Source organism: Gopherus evgoodei, chromosome 4 (assembly GCF_007399415.2).
Source record: "Gopherus evgoodei ecotype Sinaloan lineage chromosome 4, rGopEvg1_v1.p, whole genome shotgun sequence".
NCBI classification, from domain to species: domain Eukaryota; kingdom Metazoa; phylum Chordata; order Testudines; family Testudinidae; genus Gopherus; species Gopherus evgoodei.
Window position 1 is genome coordinate 65,685,100 of NC_044325.1, and position 21,247 is coordinate 65,706,346.

At 42.0% G+C, this 21,247-nt stretch overlaps 1 protein-coding gene across 1 annotated transcript; it reads left to right on the top strand.

The window, feature by feature from the left end:
• The first annotated feature begins 240 nt into the window (after positions 1-240).
• Positions 241-19,413, top strand: LOC115650116 (cytosolic phospholipase A2 beta-like). The gene is made up of 9 exons (XM_030559551.1): positions 241-305; positions 2,926-3,148; positions 3,787-3,904; positions 7,767-7,904; positions 9,981-10,085; positions 11,034-11,225; positions 14,022-14,188; positions 16,112-16,298; positions 19,121-19,413. The coding sequence occupies exons 1-9, from the start codon at positions 295-297 to the stop codon at positions 19,363-19,365; spliced, it is 1,386 nt and encodes a 461-aa protein (XP_030415411.1). The 5' UTR covers positions 241-294; the 3' UTR covers positions 19,366-19,413.
• The last annotated feature ends 1,834 nt before the right edge of the window (positions 19,414-21,247 follow it).

Here is a 21,247-nt window from a genome sequence, read left to right on the forward strand (position 1 = left end):
GAGTGAAATGTCAGTTGTTTACTCTGAGGCTGCGGGACTGGTTTGTGTGTCTGTAAATCTGAATGGTAAATCATGATTCTTTATAGAACTTAGTTGCAGAAAATGTATGTTGCAATTTTAATAAGCTAATCTGGGCCTGTGTGATTACATATCATTATATTTGTTCCAGCTCAGAAAGTCTAGATGTGCGTTTAGGGTACAATCTGTGTGAAGAGGAGCAAGATTTCTTGCAGAAAAGGAAGAAGGTGGTTGCTAGTGCCTTGAAAAAAGTTCTTCAGCTGAGGAGAGATCTGCATGAGCATGAGGTTTGTGAGTCAGTCAGTCCTGTGACTCGGGTGAGATTATGGGAGAGGAAAATATATTTCAGATATGAGTCTGAATCTGTGCAGTTCCCAGTGAATTTCATCTTCAGCCCTTCTATACTGCAGGCAAATCCATCGATTTTAATGGAGCTGAAACAGAACCCCAAAGTGCTATATTTAAAAATGATTAAGGATCTTGGAATTATGCACACTGAGTAGTGTTTAAAAATGCTGCCTTGTATGTCATGCTTGAACATTAGGGCTGGCTGAAAATGGGAAGTGTAGTACAGCCAGGGACCCTGGTCCAAAGAGGAGAATGGGGGCATGAGGCCCCAGCAACTCCCATAAGACATCCTGTCTGCACTTCTGAATTGAAATTTTGCTGATTTTGATTTTTCACAAAAAGTTCTTGTTATTCTATAGTATCTGGCTGAATTGTGAATGTAACACTTCCCTTTCTAGATGTGTTTTTGTAATAATAAGTGAATAATTTAATAAAGAATAATTTCATTGATGAATGTACTGTTTCCCTTGCTCTTAGCTCACTAAGCAGACCATGACTTCCCTGAATTCTTTCATTATTAGATCTTTTAAAAATTTTCCCGATGTTAAGGGACAAATTCTTATCTGGTATAAATCATCACAGTGCCACTGATAATGGATGAAGAGAAGAAGGAGACTTTGCATGTTTGTTCAAAATTTTAAACTTTTTTAGGGTTCAGTTGAGACTAATGGAACCCCAACATACCTTTTGAGGTTCACTCCTCGCTAACGTCAATGAATAAGATGACTCTCCTGAGGACTGACTAAACATTGGCTCTATTTAAGCATTCTCCAAGAATATCTGCTGACTCCAATCCCAGATCTTCAGTTGTCTTTTCTGGGTAGGCAGGTAGCTAAATGTTAAGGTTAATGTTTGTTTTCAACAGATCCCAGTGATAGCTGTCATGGCAACAGGTGGAAGTGTCAGGGCAATGTCAGCAATGTATGGCCACCTCTTAGGTCTCCAGAAGCTGAATCTCTTGGACTGTGCTACATATCTCACTGGTACTTCTGGCTCAACATGGTGAGGACAAGAGAGAGGCTTTATTTATTTTTAATTACAGCTCCAGAATGGCTGTGACTTTGACATTTCAGTGTAGTGACAAATGCTTGTAAATTGTTTAGATCCTTGAATGCTCCTAGTCCATTGCTAAAACTTGGAGTTGGCTTTTAAAACAATTTCAATTTAGGACTGCTAAATCTCTCCAAGTTTTGTCTCTTTTTCAACCCCTCTCTTCTAAAAGAACACAAACCATTGTAGAAAGCCTTAGAACCTATAAAAACAGAAGTTCTACTTGCCCTCACACAGAGATACTCTCTGCTCTTCTCCATCGCTTTTGTATTTTCCCAGCCTAAGGCTATGTTTACACTACTGCCAGATGGATGCACTGGGGGTCAATTTAGTGGTTCTAGTGAAGACCTGCTAAATTGACTGCAGATCACTCTCTGGTCGACCTTGTACTCCACCTGGAAAAGAAGAGTAAGGTAAGTCGATGGGAGAGTGTCTGTCTCCCATTGATCCAGTGTGGTGTAGACACTGCAGTAAATCAACCTAAACTAAATTGATTCCAGCTATGTTATTCACGTATTTGGAGTTGCGTAACTGAGGTCAACTTACCACAGTAATGTAGACATAGCCTAAGTCATGTATATAAACAGAGGCTTCCTATCCTGGCTCTGCCACTAACTCTTCGGTAAATTTGGGGAAGTCATTTAGTATTGGAACTGACCACAGAAGGACAGTTCTTCGCAGCAACTTTTGAGGTTTTGAAATTTTGTGTCATTCTACACTGGAACAAAAGCAAAACCTTTTGAAGATTTTTGTGAAAATGGAATTATATTGAAATGTTTGTTTTTGGATTGAAACCTGATAATTTTTTTTAGGTGGTGGAGTGTTTAGGTCACTGGCTTGGGAGACCCAGGTTCAAGTCCCAATTCTGTCTAAGGTGGAACAGTTTTTCATCCCAGATCACACTGAATCAGGCAGGGACTTTGAACTGGGGTCTCCCACAGTGCAGGCCAGTGCCCTAACCAGGCTATAGACTATAAGAAAGCACTCTCTCTGTCTCACTTTCTTCCTTCTCCTTCCTGATGAAAACCAGCAAAACTGATATGGCTTCATGAAACGTTTTGGCTTTGCTGAAACAGCATATTGCAGTGAAAATTTCATTTTTGTCATAAATGTTCCAACTAGATGTATTTAGGACAGGAATCCTGCTCCCAGGTGTAGTCAGCATAAATCCTGAACTGAGTCCAAGAAGTTAGGAGCAAATGCTTAACAACTCTCTGGGTTTCTCCATCGGCAAAATAGGAATAGCAATTCTGGACGAGGGGCCCAATCCAAGCCCTCAGATCCAAACACTCCCAAGCTCTTCAAGGAACTCTGGATCTGGATCTGAATACTGTAAACCAAGAACATCCATAAATAATTCTCACCTGCTTCATAGGAGTGTTGTGAGGTTTAATTCATCAAAGTTTGTAAAGTGCCTTGATGTCCTTGATGTCCATTTACTAGGTAAATGTAGTGTGTTTCTATTATTAAACTGATTCTTGTTTTGTTAACATCACCTCTTTGCTTCAGGACCATGACCAACCTGTACAAAAATACTGACTGGTCACAGAAAACTCTGGAAGGGCCAATCAGTCTAGCAAAGAAACAGGTGATGAAGTGCAAGATGAATGTTATTTCCATGGAGCATCTGAAGTATTATCACAAAGAGATGATTAAGAGGGCAAAAGAAGGACACATCTCATCTTTTACAGAGCTGTGGTCACTTGTTCAGGAAGCATTTTTACATGATGAGGTATGTACAGTGCTTCCTGGAGCATGTACCTGCTATGCCATAGCTAAGGAAAATGATTTCTCTGTTTCTTTGAGACTTTAATGACAATGTGGGTGCATGCAAACATATAGTCCCCTAAAATTTAACTGTTCAGAAATAGAGATGGATAAAGTTCACCGAAGTGCCTCAGTCCTATGTTCAAAGGTGACTTAAGATTTTCCAAAGCCTCTAGTGATTTTGAGTGCCCTAGTTTTTGAGTGCCCAACTGATTTTCAAAAGGTGCTGAGCAACCATCCTCTGAAAATCAGCCACCTTTAAAGGTGTCTGCAGTTGGGCACTCAAAAGCTGAGTCACCAAAATCACTAATAACTTCTGGCAAATTTGCCTCTGCCTCATTAAAGGTCAATAGGAGTTAGTTGCCTAAATCACTCAGATGCTTTTGAAAATGTTACCTGGTGTCAAAAAAAAATCCATGCAGAAATCCAGGCAGAGATTTGGAGGCCACTTCTGAAAATGTGTCCAATAGCTTCATGCATTTGGTATTAACACATCTATTTATGCTGCCCAAGTAGACTCTGTTGGCAGTTTCTTCTTACTGCATTTCAGTTTGTTTCAATTTTCCTTATGCTCTTTGTGATATTTTGTGTCTCCCTCATTAGCCAGAGGAGAGTAAACTCTCAGACCAGCGCAAGGCTGTGGATCAGGGTCAGAATCCCTTGCCTCTCTATGCAATCCTCAATGTCAAAGTGGAACAAATCAGCACTTTTAAATTTAGAGGTAAGTGTTCCAAGCTTTACCCTTGTTTCTGAATTCAGTTCTTTATGGGTCAGAGAGGCTAAAGAGATTTTGAGAAGGGAAAAATTCCCCTCCTGCTCAGCACCAGTTCTGGAAGGTTCACCTTTTACTGGAGTGAGAAAGGAATTTGTCCTTACCTTGGAGCTGCTGGGTGCTCATTACTTTTGAAGATGAGAGGAGATGATTTAGTGGATAGGGCACTTGGACGTGGACAGGGAACTTGGATGGAGACTCAGGAGACTGGTGTGTAGTTTACAGGTGGGCCACAGACTTTCTGTGTAACCTTGGGCCAATCACTTTAATGTACCTTGTGTCTTAGTTCCCCATCTGTAAACTCGGAAGAGTACTTCTCTACTGCGCTTGGATACTACTGTGAGGAGGGCTTTATAAATATCTAAACAGGCAACAATCTGATCTTATTTAGAAGCTAAATTTGGGCTTTGAAGTCCAAGAGTGTAATAAGAAAAGCCAAAGAGGAGTTTGAAGAACAGCTAGCCAAAAATTCCAAAGGTAATAACAAAATGTTTTTTAAGTACATCAGAAGCAGGAAGCCTGCTAAACAACCAGTGGGGCCCCTTGATGATCGAAATACAAAAGGAGGGCTTAAAGACAATAAAGTCATTGCAGAGAAACTAAATGAATTCTTTGCTTCAGTCTTCACGGCTGAGGATGTTAAGGAGACTCCCAAACCTAAGCCAGCTTTTGTAGATGAAAAATCTGAGGAACTGTCACAGATTGAAGTGTCACTAGAGGAGGTTTTGGAATTAATTGATAAACTCAACATTAACAAGTCACCGGGACCAGATGGCATTCACCTAAGAGTTCTGAAAGAACTCAAATGTGAAGTTGCGGAACTATTAACTAAGGTTTGTAACCTGTCCTTTAAATCGGCTTCGGTACCCAATGACTGGAAGTTAGCTAATGTAATGCCAATATTTAAAAAGGGCTGTAGGGGTGATCCCAGCAATTACAGACTGGTAAGTCTAACGTCAGTACTGGGCAAATTAGTCGAAACAATAGTTAAGAATAAAATTGTCAGACACGTAGAAAAACATAAACTGTTGAGCAATAGTCAACATGGTTTCTGTAAAGGGAAATCGTGTCTTACTAATCTATTAGAGTTCTTTGAAGGGGTCAACAAACATGTGGACAAGGGGGATCCAGTGGATATAGTTTACTTAGATTTTCAGAAAGCCTTTCACAAGGTCTCTCACGGAAGGCTCTTACGTAAATTAAGTTGTCTTGGGATAAAAGGGAAGGTCCTTTCATGGACTGAGAACTGGTTAAAAGACAGGGAACAAAGGGTAGGAATTAATGGTAAATTCTCAGAGTGGAGAGGGGTAACTAGTGGTGTTGCCCAAGGGTCAGTCCTAGGACCAATCCTATTCAATTTATTCATAAATGATCTGGAGAAAGGGGTAAACAGTGAGGTGGCAAAGTTTGCAGATGATACTAAACTGCTCAAGATAGTTAAGACCAAAGCAGATTGTGAAGAACTTCAGAAAGATCTCACAAAACTAAGTGATTGGTCAACAAAATGGCAAATGAAATTTAATGTGGATAAATGTAAAGTAATGCACATTGGAAAAAATAACCCCAACTATACATACAATATGATGGGGGCTAATTTAGCTACAACGAGTCAGGAAAAAGATCTTGGCGTCATCGTGGATAGTTCTCTGAAGATGTTCATGCAGTACATGGAGGCGGTCAAAAAAGCAAACAGGATGTTAGGAATCATTAAAAAGTGGATAGAGAATAAGATTGAGAATATATTATTGCCCTTATATAAATTCATGGTTCGCCCACATCTCGAATACTGTGTACAGATGTGGTCTCCTCACCTCAAAAAAGATATTCTAGCACTAGAAAAGAGTCAGAAAAGGGCAACTGAAATGATTAGGGGTTTAGAGAGGGTCCCATACGAGGAAAGATTAAAGAGGCTAGGCCTCTTCAGCTTGGAAAAGAGGAGACTAAGGGAGGGTATGATAGAGGTATATAAAATCATGAGTGGTGTGGAGAAAGTGGATAAGGAAAAGTTATTTACTTATTCCTATACTACAGGAACTAGGGGTCACCAAATGAAATTAATAGGCAGCAGGTTTAAAACAAATAAATGGAAGTTCTTCTTCACACAGCGCACAGTCAACTTGTGGAACTCCTTACCTGAGGAGGTTGTGAAGGCTGGGACTGTAACAATATTTAAAAGGGAACTGGATAAATTCATGGTGGCTAAGTTCATAAATGGCTATTAGCCAGGAAGGGTATAGAATGGTGTCCCTAGCCTCTGTTCATCAGAGGATGGAGATGGATGGTCAGAAGAGAGATCACTTGATCATTGCCTGTTAGTTTCACTCCCTCTGGAGCACCTGGCATTGGCCACTGTCGGTAGACAGATACTGGGCTAGATGGACCTTTGGTCTGACCCAGTACTGCCGTTCTTATGTTCTTATGTTTTTAATGTTAGGCACACATTTTTTGAAAATCTTGGCCTTAGCATCTGTGATGGTTCTCAGCATGCTCAGGAATGTGAGTCACCTTGCTAAGCTTGTTAAGCGCCAAAAAAGTCTCCCATGGGCTATGCCAGCACTTACTTTGCCTTGCAGCTTAACATTAGGTTCACCCCAGTCCATGACCCCTCATTTGAATCATTTCATTGTAGAGTCCAGCCCTTATTCACTGAACACTCACAGAAATACTAGGTATTCTGTTCCCAAGGGAACCGTGTGCACAGCAACTTTGTCTGATTCAACCCAGGACCAGTTCTTGTATTACATCACAGCACTGGGATTTATAGTGAAAACAATCCATTTTAAGATTATTGTCAAAGGTTAAGATTTAAGAGATAGTGAGTAAAGATAATGGAAACAGAAAGGTTACATATAAACAAAATCAATACCTGCTTTCTAGAGACTAAACTTAACTTGAACAGCGTAACCATCAGTCTAAAAGCAGTCTTAAGTCACCTAAATGTTCTTTACTGTGTTTCCAACCAGGGCAGGTTGGGATCCCATTTTCACAAATGTAATTGCATTGCCTTCCGCAAGTGCAGGATCAAGGAGTATCCTTTTGCCTTCTCCTTATATCTCCAAAGTTCATTGTTTGTCCCCAGAGTCAGGACAACTCCCTGTGGTTCAGTCTCTGATATCTTGCCTCCCTGTTGACTTTCTTTGGAAATAGGGCTTCAATTGTGTTGACTTACAATGCTTAGTTTACACATGAACCAAGATAGATTAGTGGATATATACCCTTTGTCTGGAAAAAAAACCCCATTTGTCAACCATACTTTGATTCAGACTTTAGGAGCATGTTTTCATTATGGGGACGTAACTTTTTACATAATAGCCACACAGACATTTCACAATGATATTAATGATCAGCATGATCCTGGCTTTCATGTAAGATCTTACATGACATGGTTTATGGATAAATACCATGAAAGCAGTGTGTTGGAGTAGTAAGTTTGTCAGGCCTGTTAGGAGTTGCTATTATACAACAGTGAACCCATTGCCAGTTGGCACCAATTGGCCTCTATGTTAGAGTATCCAGATTCATTCAACCCTAGGTTTCCACCCAGGGCTTCATCAATGGGTCTCTCAACTCTTATCTGGAGAGACAATATTCTCCTGAGATGAGAAAACAATTTATTCTCCATGTACATCAGCTCCAAATGTTAATAAAGAGGGTAGTAGGGCTTATATACAAGCTACTGTCAGCACAGAGGAGCTGGGAGGAGTAAAATTGTTTGATTTTTGAATTGCTTTATCCATCTGCGTAAGTCTCATTTTCTTTTCCTACTCTCTTAGCATTATAATTAAAACCTTGTGTTTCAATCCTTTTGTAGAATGGGTGGAGTTCTCGCCTTACGAGGTGGGATTCCAGAAATATGGAGCCTTCATTCGATCAGAAAATTTTGACAGTGAGTTTTTCATGGGGAGGTTGGTGAAGAAGCTCCCAGAGTCTCGGATCTGCTTTCTGGAAGGTGACCTATTATTCATGGAATATAGCCTAATGAAAACACCATAGAGAATGTAAATATGGCACTGGCTAGCCACTGACCTATATATTGCAGTCCTAAACAGCCAGGCTCTTAGGGTCAAATTTACCCAGATCCAATGGAGTCGAGTATTGCCAACCTTGAAAGTTCAAAAATCATGATTCGGTTTCCCTAAAATAATGAGAGGTTTTTAAAAAAAATTATATTGTGTTTTTGATCTATCTTTTGATTTTTGAGCTCCCCTTGCCCCCTCCCCCACTGACACAATCAGAGTTGCCAACTTTTTCAAATACAGAGTTGGCTGGTTTTGGCTCTCACAGAGATTCCAGCTTTTCCTCAAACGCCCAATTTCTAAATAATTAATTCTGCACCCTGCAGCCCCACATCTACCCACCCCCCAGCCCAGAAATGAATTATGTACTTACCAGCTCCCACATCTATTCGACCCCACCAGCCCCCACGCCTGCCCATCCTGTAGACCACCAAGTAGTGATGCATGCCCAGTCCCTCATCACTTCTGTCCCACCATTCCCACATCTGCCCTTTGCCCATCTGTCTACTTCTGGTCCTGTTGCAGCTCCAGGAATTCTTCACCTCCTTCCCAGACCTGGTGGCACAGGGATGGAGCGGGAGAAGCGGCCAACAGAGCCAATCCATTTTTCACGGGAGGGGGAAGGGAGAAGGAAGCAGAATCACCCTGAGCTGCTGGGATCTTTCTGCTCCCTCCTCTCCTGTGACAATGGTGTCAACTTTCCCTTGCCTTACCCCCAAACTCCTCTTGACTCTTAAGGGAAGAGGGCCATCATTGGTTTCTCTTCCCCAGGAGGCAGGCATGTGGTCAAGGCAGCCAATCAAAATGAGTTCCCCCCTTTAAGCAGGGCTGAAATCCATGCAAGGGCAGGAGCTTCTGGCATCACTAGCTGGCTCCACTAGGGGCTAAAATGGTCTTACTCTCATTGAAAGAGATGGCAACACTGGCAGTTACACCATGATTGAGTTTGGCCTCTTATGTGTGTGCATGGAGGGAACACACCCTGCATGGAGGGCACAAGAAGTGGGAGCTCCTTGCACCCCAATACACCTACACAAGTCCCCTCACAATCTGATCCTGCACCTGTCAAATTCCCATTGAACAGATACATGCCTTCATTTATAAATAGAAGTAATAAAACTTGATTAGATAATCTCCTCTTGGGTGCTGGTGATTTCATGCAAGAGAAAAACATGCTGTTGGGGAGCAGCAGATGTCTCTGGGTCTCATTTACATAGTAAATGCTGCCCCTGTGAGGTCTCTGCAGTGCTGTGGTAGCCATCTCTCTTGAAACAGTACCTGGAACCATGCTAGAAGTGCCATGGCTGAGGCAAGCTCCGTATGTGCTTCTGTTGCTAAGACCTTATTAGCCCTCACACCTGGTGGAGCTCAATGCTGTTCCTCAACTGCTCTCAACACCAGGCTGCCCCCACAGTTCCAGACACCTTGCCTCTGTGCCTCATGCCTCCCAACTGCCATCCTAGCATCCACCCCCAAATCTTCTCCTGCTGGTGCCCTCCGACTCTCTTCAGTCCGATGGAAAGAGCAACAACAGCGACACCCCTAGCAGATATTACTAATAATAGATTCACTGCCTTGTGCTCTGCTGGCCTATTACTGACCCAAAGACCAGTTCACAGAAGGGTCTTAAGTTCATTCTGCTTCATCACATCTTTTTGTCAATATTCTATACTCTCTATCTCCACTAATACACATGGGCATTAGAGGACCTCTTTTGATAGGGTGAAGTCTGTACTTTGCTGCCCTCCAGTAGTGTGAGAGAATGCAATGTTCACCAGCACCTGAGGAGGAGCTTTTCTTGTCTGAGCACTGCCAATCTTTGTAGCCAAAGTCCCAGATTTGCTCTTCTATCTAGGGCACTATGTTACAGCACAATCAACTCAGATTACTTAATTATACTCAACATGGGTTCTTGTAAGTAAAAATTCATGACATTTTTATCCAGAAGAGATAAACCACTGGTTAACTTGAGCTGATATGGTGTTTCTCTCATGTGGTTGGACTTGCAGGTATCTGGACTAATGTTTTTACTCGGAATTTGCTGGATAGCTTATACTGGTCCTCAAATTCAGATGAATTCTGGGACCATTGGGCCAAAGACATGGTAGATATAGGTAAGAGTTTAAAGTGTTTTAAGATTAACATATAGTCTTGCCTTAACTGACCACATAGTTCCCATTATCAAGAAGATACATTTCTGCTACTTCTGCTAATGGACCTTCACAAACTCTCTAAACACCAGTGCATTACCTGTGTTCTGTCATTCCACTGTGGTTACCAGTGGATCCCCCAGAATGATTTTCACTTATATCAGATTTATTCCAATAGCATTGTGATAGTATGAGAGTCTTCCCCTTGTGACAGAAATGGGTTCATTCTGCATGGTGGCCATGTAGGACTCTGATACCAGTATATTACAGTGTAACCTTTTGTCTGCCTCTTCCTCAGCTGACCAATATTGTGTTGCCATTGTTTCATATTCGGTAATGGCGCTGGGTCAGTAGCACTGCCCTTGCCTTACTTTTGTATCTTTTAAACAATTGAAATGGAAACTCTTGTAAAGATAATTGAAATCAAATAGGACCAAGAATCCTAAAGTGCTAGTATCATCCTACTAGCCAAAAACAACTTATCACTCACCTTTCCATTCACCTAGTGACTCTTCCAATCTCATCCTGTTGAACCCAGCCATATTTAAGTGCTAATTAAAAATGTTTTGATTAGTTTTAATTTTGCTCTCAAACCACTAGTTCACTTCAACTGTGACTATGCAAAGGGTGGGGCAATTGGTGATCTCAGGCTGTCAGCAGGGCTGTGAAGCAAGCATGTCATTTGAAAGACTAGAAGTTGGAAATAGTTCTTTAAATAAAAAAGAATCAGATATGGTCAACTGTTTCATTAAAGTGCGTGCGTGAGAGAGAAAGAGCTTGAGAGGTGCACAGACAAAGAAACAAGAACAGCGTTGACCCATGAAGTATACAGAGTGGGTGATTAGCCCAAGAAAGGAACATTCCATATTCTTTGTCAAAGTTATCTCTTACCATCCTTTTTCTATTTCCCAGCTAGAGAAAATAATGCTTCTGATGACTCTTCCATTGTCATCAAGTCTTCATGTTCCACATCAGGGAACCTTTGCGAAATCTTTAATGACATTCTAACCACCCGCCTGCTACTTGAAGAGAGTCATAACTTCTTGAGAGGCCTAGAATTTTACAAGGACTATCTCCAACAGAGAGGATTTATTGACTGGAAAGGTAATTGCAACTAAACATTAGCTGCACTTTTGAGGTATCACCTCAGGTCAAGGGATACGACTAATGGCAATAATAAAAACGTAACAAGTCATTATGTATTAGAGATGAGCGAATGGGTTGGCTGAAAATATGAATCTGCCCGTATATGCTGCCTTTGTGCTTGGTGAACCAGCCACTCTGGGACCTTATCCTTGGAATGTAGGGAAGAGGATGAGGTTGACCCCTGTGCACCTCCAAGCTCCTTGCAGGTTCTGGCTCCCACCTGTCTAACTCTGGCTGCCATTGTACCCTCAGCCTTGCTGGCAGTGGTAGATCCTTCTGCTGATGATGTCAGTTGGATTTAGGTAGAGCCCACAATGTGCTAAGTGTTTTCCAAATGCACAACGTGAGAAAGTCCCTGTCCCAAAGAGCTCACATCCTAAGAAAACCAGCAACATCTGAAGTGTGGGGGGAGAGGGATAAAACATACAATCAAATAAACAGTATCAACGAGCATTATCAGCTGGAATATTTGTGAAGGCAACTTAGTAGGAATGGGTCTTGAGGAGGGATTTGCAGGAGGAGAGCATAGTAGTGCTGCAGATTAGTTCAGGGAAGGTGTCCCACGCATAAGGTGCGGCATGGAGGAAAGCACACAGTCTGTTGTAGGAAAAGTGAACAACTGATCAGGTGTTGCAACCTCTTTTTGCTGCTTCAGTGAAGCCAAGAAAAGGTTAGATCCAAGAGCCCATCTTTAGAACAGAGGCAGGAGGAGAGGTCATCTACATGTGCACGAATGATATAAGAATGGCCGTACTGGGTCAGATCAAAGGTTCATCTAGCCCAGTATCCTGTCTTCCAACAGTGGCCAATGCCAGATGCCCCAGAGAGAATGAACAGAACAGGCAACCATCAAGTGATCCATCCTCTGTCACCCAGTCCCAGCTTCTGGCAAACAGAGGCTAGGGACACCATCCCTGCCCATCCTGGCTAATAGCCATTGATGGACCTATCCTCCATGAACTTATCTAGTTCTTTTTTGAACCCTGCTATAGTCTTGACCTTCACAACATCCTCTGGCAAGGAGTTCTACAGGTTGACTGTGCATTGTGTAAAATAATACTTCCTTTTGTTTGTTTTAAACCTGCAGCCTATTAATTTCATTTGGTGACGCCTAGTTCATGTGCTATGAGTTATAAGGGTAGGCTTTCCAGGTTAAAGGTGCAGTTTATTTTATTTTAAAGAGTTTTCTTTAGATTAGACCTACCTGAAAACCTCAGGCCTGGGTTTAACTTGACTTGTTTACCAGCCAGGTGGTGGTTGGAGAGGGAAGAAAAGTGCTCATGAATGACCTAATTTTTGCTGTGGTAAATTTGTGAAATGAGAACAGGGAATTTCACACTGTGAAATAATGAATGATTCCAGTTGACTCCCTTGAGGGATTTTAATGGGAAAGATTTATTTAAAGCTCTTTTTGAGTTTGAATATATAAAATGGGACTCTCCCAATGAAGTGCTTACTTTAATTCAGATTTCCAGTGAAAAGTAAGTACAGGACACTTTCAACACAGTGATATGCAGATGGGGGTTTGGGTTGGGGGTGGAATTTTAAATTAATAATATACACCCAACCAAAAGGAACTGAAATGTAAACCCCTTCCTGCTTTTGGTGTGTGAATCAGCAAGTGATTTTTCCCTCATTAAGTCAAGATCTTGAGTTCCTAGCAGCCATGAATGTTACATTTTTAGAGAATTATTTGCTAATTTTAACGGTGGGATATGGAAACATAAGTTATTACTTCAAGATGCTGTCAAAGAAGCATTCCAAAATGTGGAACACTTTACACTTATTATACATATTTTAAATCAACTCTGTTGTATGATTCTGTGACAGACAGGTCAGCAGAAATGAAATATACTAAAAAATACATAAAGCAGCTGTGCGATCTAGCTGTTAACTCCTGCTTCTGACTACAAACTAGTCAGGACTCCAGGGTTCTGTTCCTGGCTTTGCCATTCACTCATTTTGTGACCTTGGGCAAATCATTTAGGATCATATTCTGATATCCTTACTCATGCGGAATAGTGCCTTACTCCCAGGGAGTAAGATAATGCATTTACCACCAGGGAATGGTAATAGACTTAGAATGGGGAAGCCAAATGGACTGGACTACTGGTGGAGTGATGTGCTACTCAAGATATCAGGATCCGGGCCTTATATCTCTGCATGCCACAGTTTTCCCGTCTGTAAAATCCATCTAGTAATATTTGCCTACTTTTTAGGAATAGCGAGGCTTAATTAATTTTCATAAGTACTATAAGATCCTTGGATAAGAGATGCTATACATTTGAAGTATGATATTTGTTGCTGTTAGAAACATAAGAATGCAAGAAAGGTAACTTGCAAATATTTGGATTTGAGAATTACATTAGACAGGCTACATTCTGATTTTCAAGCAGAGAGAAGGATCTCTTGTTCTGAGACTGCAAGAACAAAAGTTGTTCAAAAGACATTCTCTCCCATGTGATATATTAAAACAGAGAATGGGGAAGAGCTAGGAAGGCAAGACCAGAGAAAACCACTCTAGATGTTATGTTGTGAAGAGCAGTATTAAAAGAAACTAGTTGAGGGGTCAGATATAGAGAGACCGTAACCTCAGAAGGCAATTATGGGGAGTTGAAAAGTAGGTTACAACAGTATTAAAATTACTGCAAGATACTACTTAATACTCTCTCTTGTCTTTTTGTTTTTTCTTGTTCTTAGAAAATAGTCCATTGTTCCTAGTGATACACAGATTAAAATGCAGTTATCTTTCAGACACTGTGCTGGACGTATCCCCTAACAAACTGACTCCACAGGAGAAACATCTCTGCCTAATAGATGTTGGCTATTTCATTAACACCAGTTGCCCACCACTTCTCAAGCCAGAGAGGAACGTGGATGTCATCATCTCACTTGATTACTCGATGGGCAATATGTTCCAGGTCAGACGATTCAAATTCACTATTGCTTGTAGCACTGATGGCACCTTTCCTACAAGGCTTGCCTGCCATTTTTTATGTACAGTAACAATAGGATTTGGACTCAGTAGTCCGAAGTCCACTATCACAGTGGTACAAAAGAGGAGTAACTCCTGATGTCAGAAAATCAATACTCACGTAGAATTGTTATAAGCAGTTGCTGAATTAGGTCCAATATCTTTTGCCACCAAACTAAACAGTGTTTAGTTAATAAACACCAAGAGGCTCCCATTATTTTCCCCTCCATGAGAGAGAAAACTAGTCAGAATGTCCAAAACACCAGTAAAAATGCACAGAAAAGGTATAATGTTCCAACAAAGCCTATCTCCAGTTTACATCAACCCTGCATACATGGTTTCATGAAAAAATGAGGTTATTTATTATGTTTTACATCTTTAATGGAATGTGAGGAGACTTAGCCTGCTTTTTCTTTCCATTTGAACAGTGAGTGGCTCCATATGTATGGCACAGTCATTTCCATGTTGAATTAATGCACAGTGAACTGCTTAGAGTTACATACATAGACCACTGGAAAATTCAGTCATTCTAGAGCATAGACGCTCAGATATTTAGTGTTCCTTGCAAGGAATGTAGTCGATCTTTGCTCCACAGACTACACTAGGTTCTAGTTCAGGGGTGGGCAAACTACGGCCCGTGGGCCCGATCTGGCCTGCGAGCTGTTTTAAGCTGGCCCAAGAGCTCCTGCTGGGGAGCAGGTTTGTAGGCTTGTCCTGCTCCGGCACTCCACCCAGGCAGGGGCGGCTCCAGGCACCAGCACGCCAAGCGCGTGTCTGGGGTGGCAAATTGTGGGGGGCGCTCTGCTGGTCGCCACGAGGGCAGCAGGCAGGTTGCCTTTGGCAGCATGCCTGCGGAGGGTCCGCTGGTCTCACGGCTTTGGCGGACCTCCCGCAGGCTGCCACGGGACTGGGGACCTCCCGCAGGCAAGCCACCGAAGGCAGCCTGCCTGCCATGCTTGGGGTTGCAAAATACCTAGAGCCGCCCCTGCATTAGGGGCACTAGGTTGGGGGCTGCACCACTCCCGGAAGCTGTGTCATGGCGCTCCAATAGGAGCTGCAGGGGTGGTGCCTGCAGATGGGGCAGTGTGCAGAGCCTCCCAGCTGTGCCTCCGCATAGAAGTTGGAGAAGGAACATGCCACTGCTTCCGGGAGCCACTTGAGGTAAGTGCTGTTCAAAGCCTGCACCCCCAAGCCGTATTTTGCTTACTTTGGATTGGTTTATGAAGAATGATGCTTTACTAAGTATTGTAAAGGCACCTAGAAGCAGATGGACAGGGACATTTTACTATTGGGATAAAGTACAAAGTACACAGAGGAGAACGTGCCAGTTCTTAATTCTCTTTAGCTACTATAACAGTTCCTACCATGGATGGATAGTACAGGTGAGCTTGAAACAAAACCTTGGCATTGAACATCCCTCTCTTGGTAATGGACTGAACAAAAAGCTTGGCTCAGACATTTCCATACTTTTGGAAAATTCAGATGTGCCCTATGTCTAATAGAGAATAATTGTAACCCTTTTTCTCTCTTGCCACTAGCCCCTTTCATTACTCTGTGGTGGGGTTTGCTTGTAAAATATGGATGGTATTTTCAAAACACTCAGAGTTCGCCTAATTCTGCCCCCACTAAAATCTAGGCTAAAACTGCCACCAACTTCAATGGAAACAAACTTAAGCCAGTGCTGGAAATTCCCATCCTCTGAGGTTTAATAACATGGAGGTTTTTGGTCAGGCAGCTACATAGGGTGTTTGTATCATTCAGTATTGTGCCTCGTGTGTTTTCAGAGTAATTCATTGTCACTTGTTACAGGAAAGCCTGAGTCTAGTCTTTTGTGGGGGTTCTAATGTGGTCTTATTCTGTGTCTAACCAGCAATTAGAGATGACATACAGATATTGCAAAACGCAAGGAATCCCATTCCCCAAAATTGAGCTGAGTGAGGAAGACAAGAAGAATCCCAAGGAATGTTACGTGTTTTCAGAGGCAGAGAACCCCAGAGCTCCCACAGTGCTCCACTTCCCCTTGGTGAACAACACTTTCAAGGACTACAAGGAACCTGGTAAGTTCATTGTCAATAGGAAACAATCATTTTACTTCACTTTGTGTGACCCATCTTCCCACATCTGATTGCCCATTTGTCCTGTTCACCTCTGTTATGTTCTCCCTGGGCTGAGTCCCTGTTTTTTGACTGCACTCTCCAGTGACTTAACATATAACAGCAAAAGCCTTGACAGAGCCAAGTTTGAGCAGACACGTGGAGACTGATGCAGACTAGCAAACAATGTTAGAGTAAATGATGCTCTGTGGCTTTTGCATGTGAAAAGCGTGGCAGGGGCTGGGTTGTAGTGGGGGATGGGATCAGAGAATTTTTGGCTGGCTCAGCTAGAATTCTTCCTGGACTCTGAGGGAAGAACATATTAGAGTAGCAGCTCCACCCCTTGTAGATGGGTACATCCGCTCTGGGCCAGCTCTGCTCTCCCCTGACGCTCCCATGACCTACGGGGAGGCAAGCACCACCTCTAGCACCGCTCATTCTCTGCACCAAGATTGCTCTTAAATCTCTGGAGATATTTAGCAGCAGACTGTTCCCTCAGAAGGTGCCTTGAAATTGATGCCTTAAGCCGCAAAAGACGCTTTAAAGCTAGAAGGATTTAGTAGTGACCCAGTTTTCTAAACAGCTGTGGGACACCCTGAAAAAAAGCAACAGGCAATGTTGCCTGTGCAGACATTCCAATTGTAAACACTCATACCTTTTAAAATAATGAATTGATTTTATTCAACCTTGGAATGATTTGCCTTTCCCAGTGAGGATGCTGAAGCCAGCCAGGCTTGAAGTTTCTAGCTGCAGCCCTTTTGAGCTATCAGAGTGCGAAATTTAAAATCCGACCTGAAGCAAGCTGGGTTTTTTAATGAGTTCGCAAAGTAAAATACTCTAATAGTTAAATTGATTCTGTTCAAGCTTTGCAGAAAAATTCATTTGCTCTGGGACAACTGCATGGAAAACTTCTCCCCAGAAGGCATGTTTGAAGAAAGTTATGAGCAACTAAAAAATAAGCGGTTAAGAAAAATGTCTCCACTGTTACTATCATTTACCATGGAACACTAATACTAGTGTTAAACACAGGATAAACAGACACACTGTGACTAAATCTGGTTTAGAAACTTTACAGATTAGTAATCAGCATATTAGGAAGAAGGCTGGAGCTGGTCCACGGGGACAGAGAAAGCTTCACAGAGTAATGCACGTTCAGGCAAAGCTGTTGAACACAGCATAGCAGGTCAAACAGAGGCTTTCACAGTTCACTTAATGAAAAACAGCTGAGAGTATGTGGAAGGAATGCAGGAGTTTAGCTTCTCAGTGTCCGAGACCCAAACCTGTGAGTTATGAGTCATACCGATTTGCCTCCAAAGAGTAATTTATTCATAGATCTGGGCTTCAAGCTGACAGGTCAACTGTAAAAGTGTGCATTTGGGGAATGAGAGGTCTAGTGATTTCAACTTTAAAGGTGGTGGTTTTCATTTCTGGCTGAGTGGGAGACACCCCAGAGAGCTTTTTATTTAATCATTTGATTTTGGCTAGGTGGCCAGTTTTGAAAAGCTGTCCCTTTAAAATGAAAATCCTGCATTTATATGCTCAGAACCAGCAGTGGCCTCTACAGTGTAGGTGGTTGGCATAGAAAATGTGGCTTATGATGCTAGAGCACTAAAAGATCCATTTGAGGCAAAGTGTTAGCACATCACCAGAAATTCTATATAGTATTGTTCAGTATCCCTAGCCTGGAAATCAAACTTATAGGAAAAACTGACAATCCAAGTTAGTGTGGAAGCCAGCTGATACTTCATGAGCATAGTGTAGGTGTCAATTTCACATGGCTTAGGTGGATATTGCAGATAACATCTCATGTATGGCCTTAGAGACCTAGCAGAGATCGTACAAAATTAGACTGATCTGGGCAGGTTGCTTTCAGGCTGCAAATAAATTAGATTCTCTTGCAAAATGAGAGGAAGGAAGTGTAACTCCAAACTCAAAAGCATAAATATTTGGTTTCTGTAGTCCTTGGATGCAGTAAACAGGATTTCCTGATATTAAGTGTTAAATAAATAAATAATAAAACTTACCAGGAGCATTGGAATGTTGGATACTGGCACATTTGGGGTATGGTGTTAAACTGGAGAATGAAGATGTGCTACCTGATGGCTGGAGGAAGGCAGATTGATATACAGAAGACTCCCCGCCTCCTTCCACTCTTCCATGTGCGACTGGCTTGGACTCTGTTGATTTATTCTTTTTTGCCTCTGTGGCACTGCATGGATTTACCTGCTGGCAGAATTTGACCCATATGGCCTGAATTTCAGAGGTATCGAGCACCAGCAGCTCTCGCTAATTCAAGCAGGAATTGTGTGCAAGGACCAGGCGCTTGAGAATCAGGCCAGTAGTGTTCAGAGAAGGCCTATAGGCCTAATTCTGCACTCACTGTGATGTCAAGCCAGAGCATTGAAATTAATGGAATTACTTCATATTTATGCCAGTTTAACTGAGAGGGGAAAAAATTGGCACACTGCCTCCGATGTATTTTTGTTCCTTCTCTGCTTTTGACATTGGTTTGTCATCCGGTTTCAAGTCAGAGTTTGAAATGCGGACGTATTATACTTAGCTTAATCAAAAAACACCTATTTATGCCCGCAGGATACTCACAGAGTTAGAATCCCCTTTTGACCAATCAGACTGCTCCATTTATACTAGCCCTCATCTAATGACCAGTAGAACTTAATTGAAAATGTTCATTGCTATTGAGAATGTTATGTGCGCCAGACACACATTTTCCTGTCTTTCATATTCAAGATTCAGCTCACAGTGGTGGCTTTTGTCTTCCTCTGCAGGGGTGAAGCGCAGTCCCTTGGAGATGAAGGATGGTGATATAAATTTGACCAACAATAACTCACCATATTATTTTACAAAACTGGTGTACTCTGCTGAAGACTTTGACAAACTGGTGAATCTGAGTAGCTACAACATCCTCAATAACAAAGACCTGATTCTACAGGCCATCCAGAGAGCTATGGCATGGAGGAGAACCGGCATGAGTGGATGTTTAACCACTGGTTCTGAAGTTCAATCTGCCTAGGCAGTATTTCTGCATCATCTACCTGCTATAGGTTTAGTGTTCTACCAATATCTTACTGGATGCACTGCTGATTACCTATTACATTGTATGAAGTGGTATGGCATCTGTGTATTTCTCATCTTGTCCATTTCAAATTGTCTTAGCTGTAAACAAGTTTTATTAAAAAAATCCAGTTTTTGCAGCCATACCAACCTTAGGATGTATTCTTATAAGCTCTGAGGATGGGCCCTGGTTAGTGGTTGGTAGGAGACCTCCCAGGAAATCCTAGTGGTAGTTCAGTGAGTTACACTCTTCTCTCAGTGGCTGGGTCACTACAAAAAAAAAATTTTTCCTCTGTTGATATTCACCCCTTCTTGTCAACTGTTGGGAATGGGCCACATCCACCCTAATTGAACTGGCTGTGTTAGCACAGATTTCCCCTCCCCACCCCTTGGTAAGGCAACTCCCACCTTTTCATGTGCTAGATATTTATACCTGCCTACTTTTTTTCACTCCATGCATCTGATGAAGTGGGTTTTAGCCCCCAAAGCTTATGCCCAAATACATTTGTTCATCTCTAAGGTGCCACAAGGACTTCTCGTTGTTTTTTGCTGATACAGACTAACACGGCTACCCCTCTGAAACTCTTCTCTCAGTACTAAGCCACTGCCCCCTCCCCCCCCTTCCCTCATGGTGTTGTGGGAATGTTGTCAGAGGTGCGGAGTTTGGGATGATACATTACAAACAAAAGCCCCGACCACTTGCGGTCATGAAAGGCCTGATTTTCAGAGGTAGGGAGCACTTAAACGCCCATTGAAGTTAAAGAGATCCAAGGGGGGGTCAGCACTGGAGACCAGGTACTACAAGAGTAAAAAGAGTTAGGGTAGCATGGCCAAATTCTAATGGGAGAATTCCATTCTACCTACCTACATTCCCCTTATGGCTTAGTGGAAAAAATATTCTTTCCTTCCATTCCCTCAAACAAATGGGCACAGAAATGGTGTCACATTCTACCATCCAAGGTCAGATACATTTCAGTGATGAGTGAAGTAAGCTTCAGAGAGTTAGTAAAATGATTTTGAGATCCTGCTGGTGGAAACATGCTATAGTGTAAATGATTTTTATTAACTACTTTGTGTGTGGTGCTTTTAAAGAATATCATGGGCCAAATTCAGCCCTGAAATAAGTGGCTGTAATGGAGACATGTCTGAGTCACTTTTACTGGGCCAAGAAACCGTAAGTTGAGATGTTCTTATTCCTTTGTACAAACTGAGCTCAGGGCAAAGTTAATTCAGAATTGAGTAAACAGCTATGGCATTTTTTTACACAGGAAATTTGTCCTTTACAAAACCATTGCCTTATGCAAAGTATTTTTAATAGGTGGGATGGAGAAATATTTAACATTTAGCCAAAATAAAAAAGGAAAAATTCTTCATACCGTTTTGCTGAAAGTAAAACAAAGAAAACTTAGTCTGGTTTTCATTTAATTATGAATTCACTGAAGAATGTGACTTGGAACTAGGGGGACAGACTTCGTAACCTTTCTGTACATTAAAAGGATGTTGAAACTTTTCTGAACAGAACACAAAGCATTTCAAAACCAGATCTTCAGCTGGGGCACATCAGCATAGCTCTACAGAAGTCAAAGGAGTTACAGTGACTTACACTGGCTTAGGATCTGGTTCATACTACTGAAGGGTTTTTCAATCCATATTCGTCCTTGGTCCTCCAAGAAAAACCTACATTCCTATGTATTGTAGATGTAAGCAGGGTCTAAATGAACTGAATTAATTCTGCCCTGCCAGCTAGCAGGGAGGGGGAGAGACTTTAGGAGCAAGCTGAATTTATGTGAACACACTGACTCTGATTAGATATTCAGCAGATGGGGTTGCTCAAAGGAATC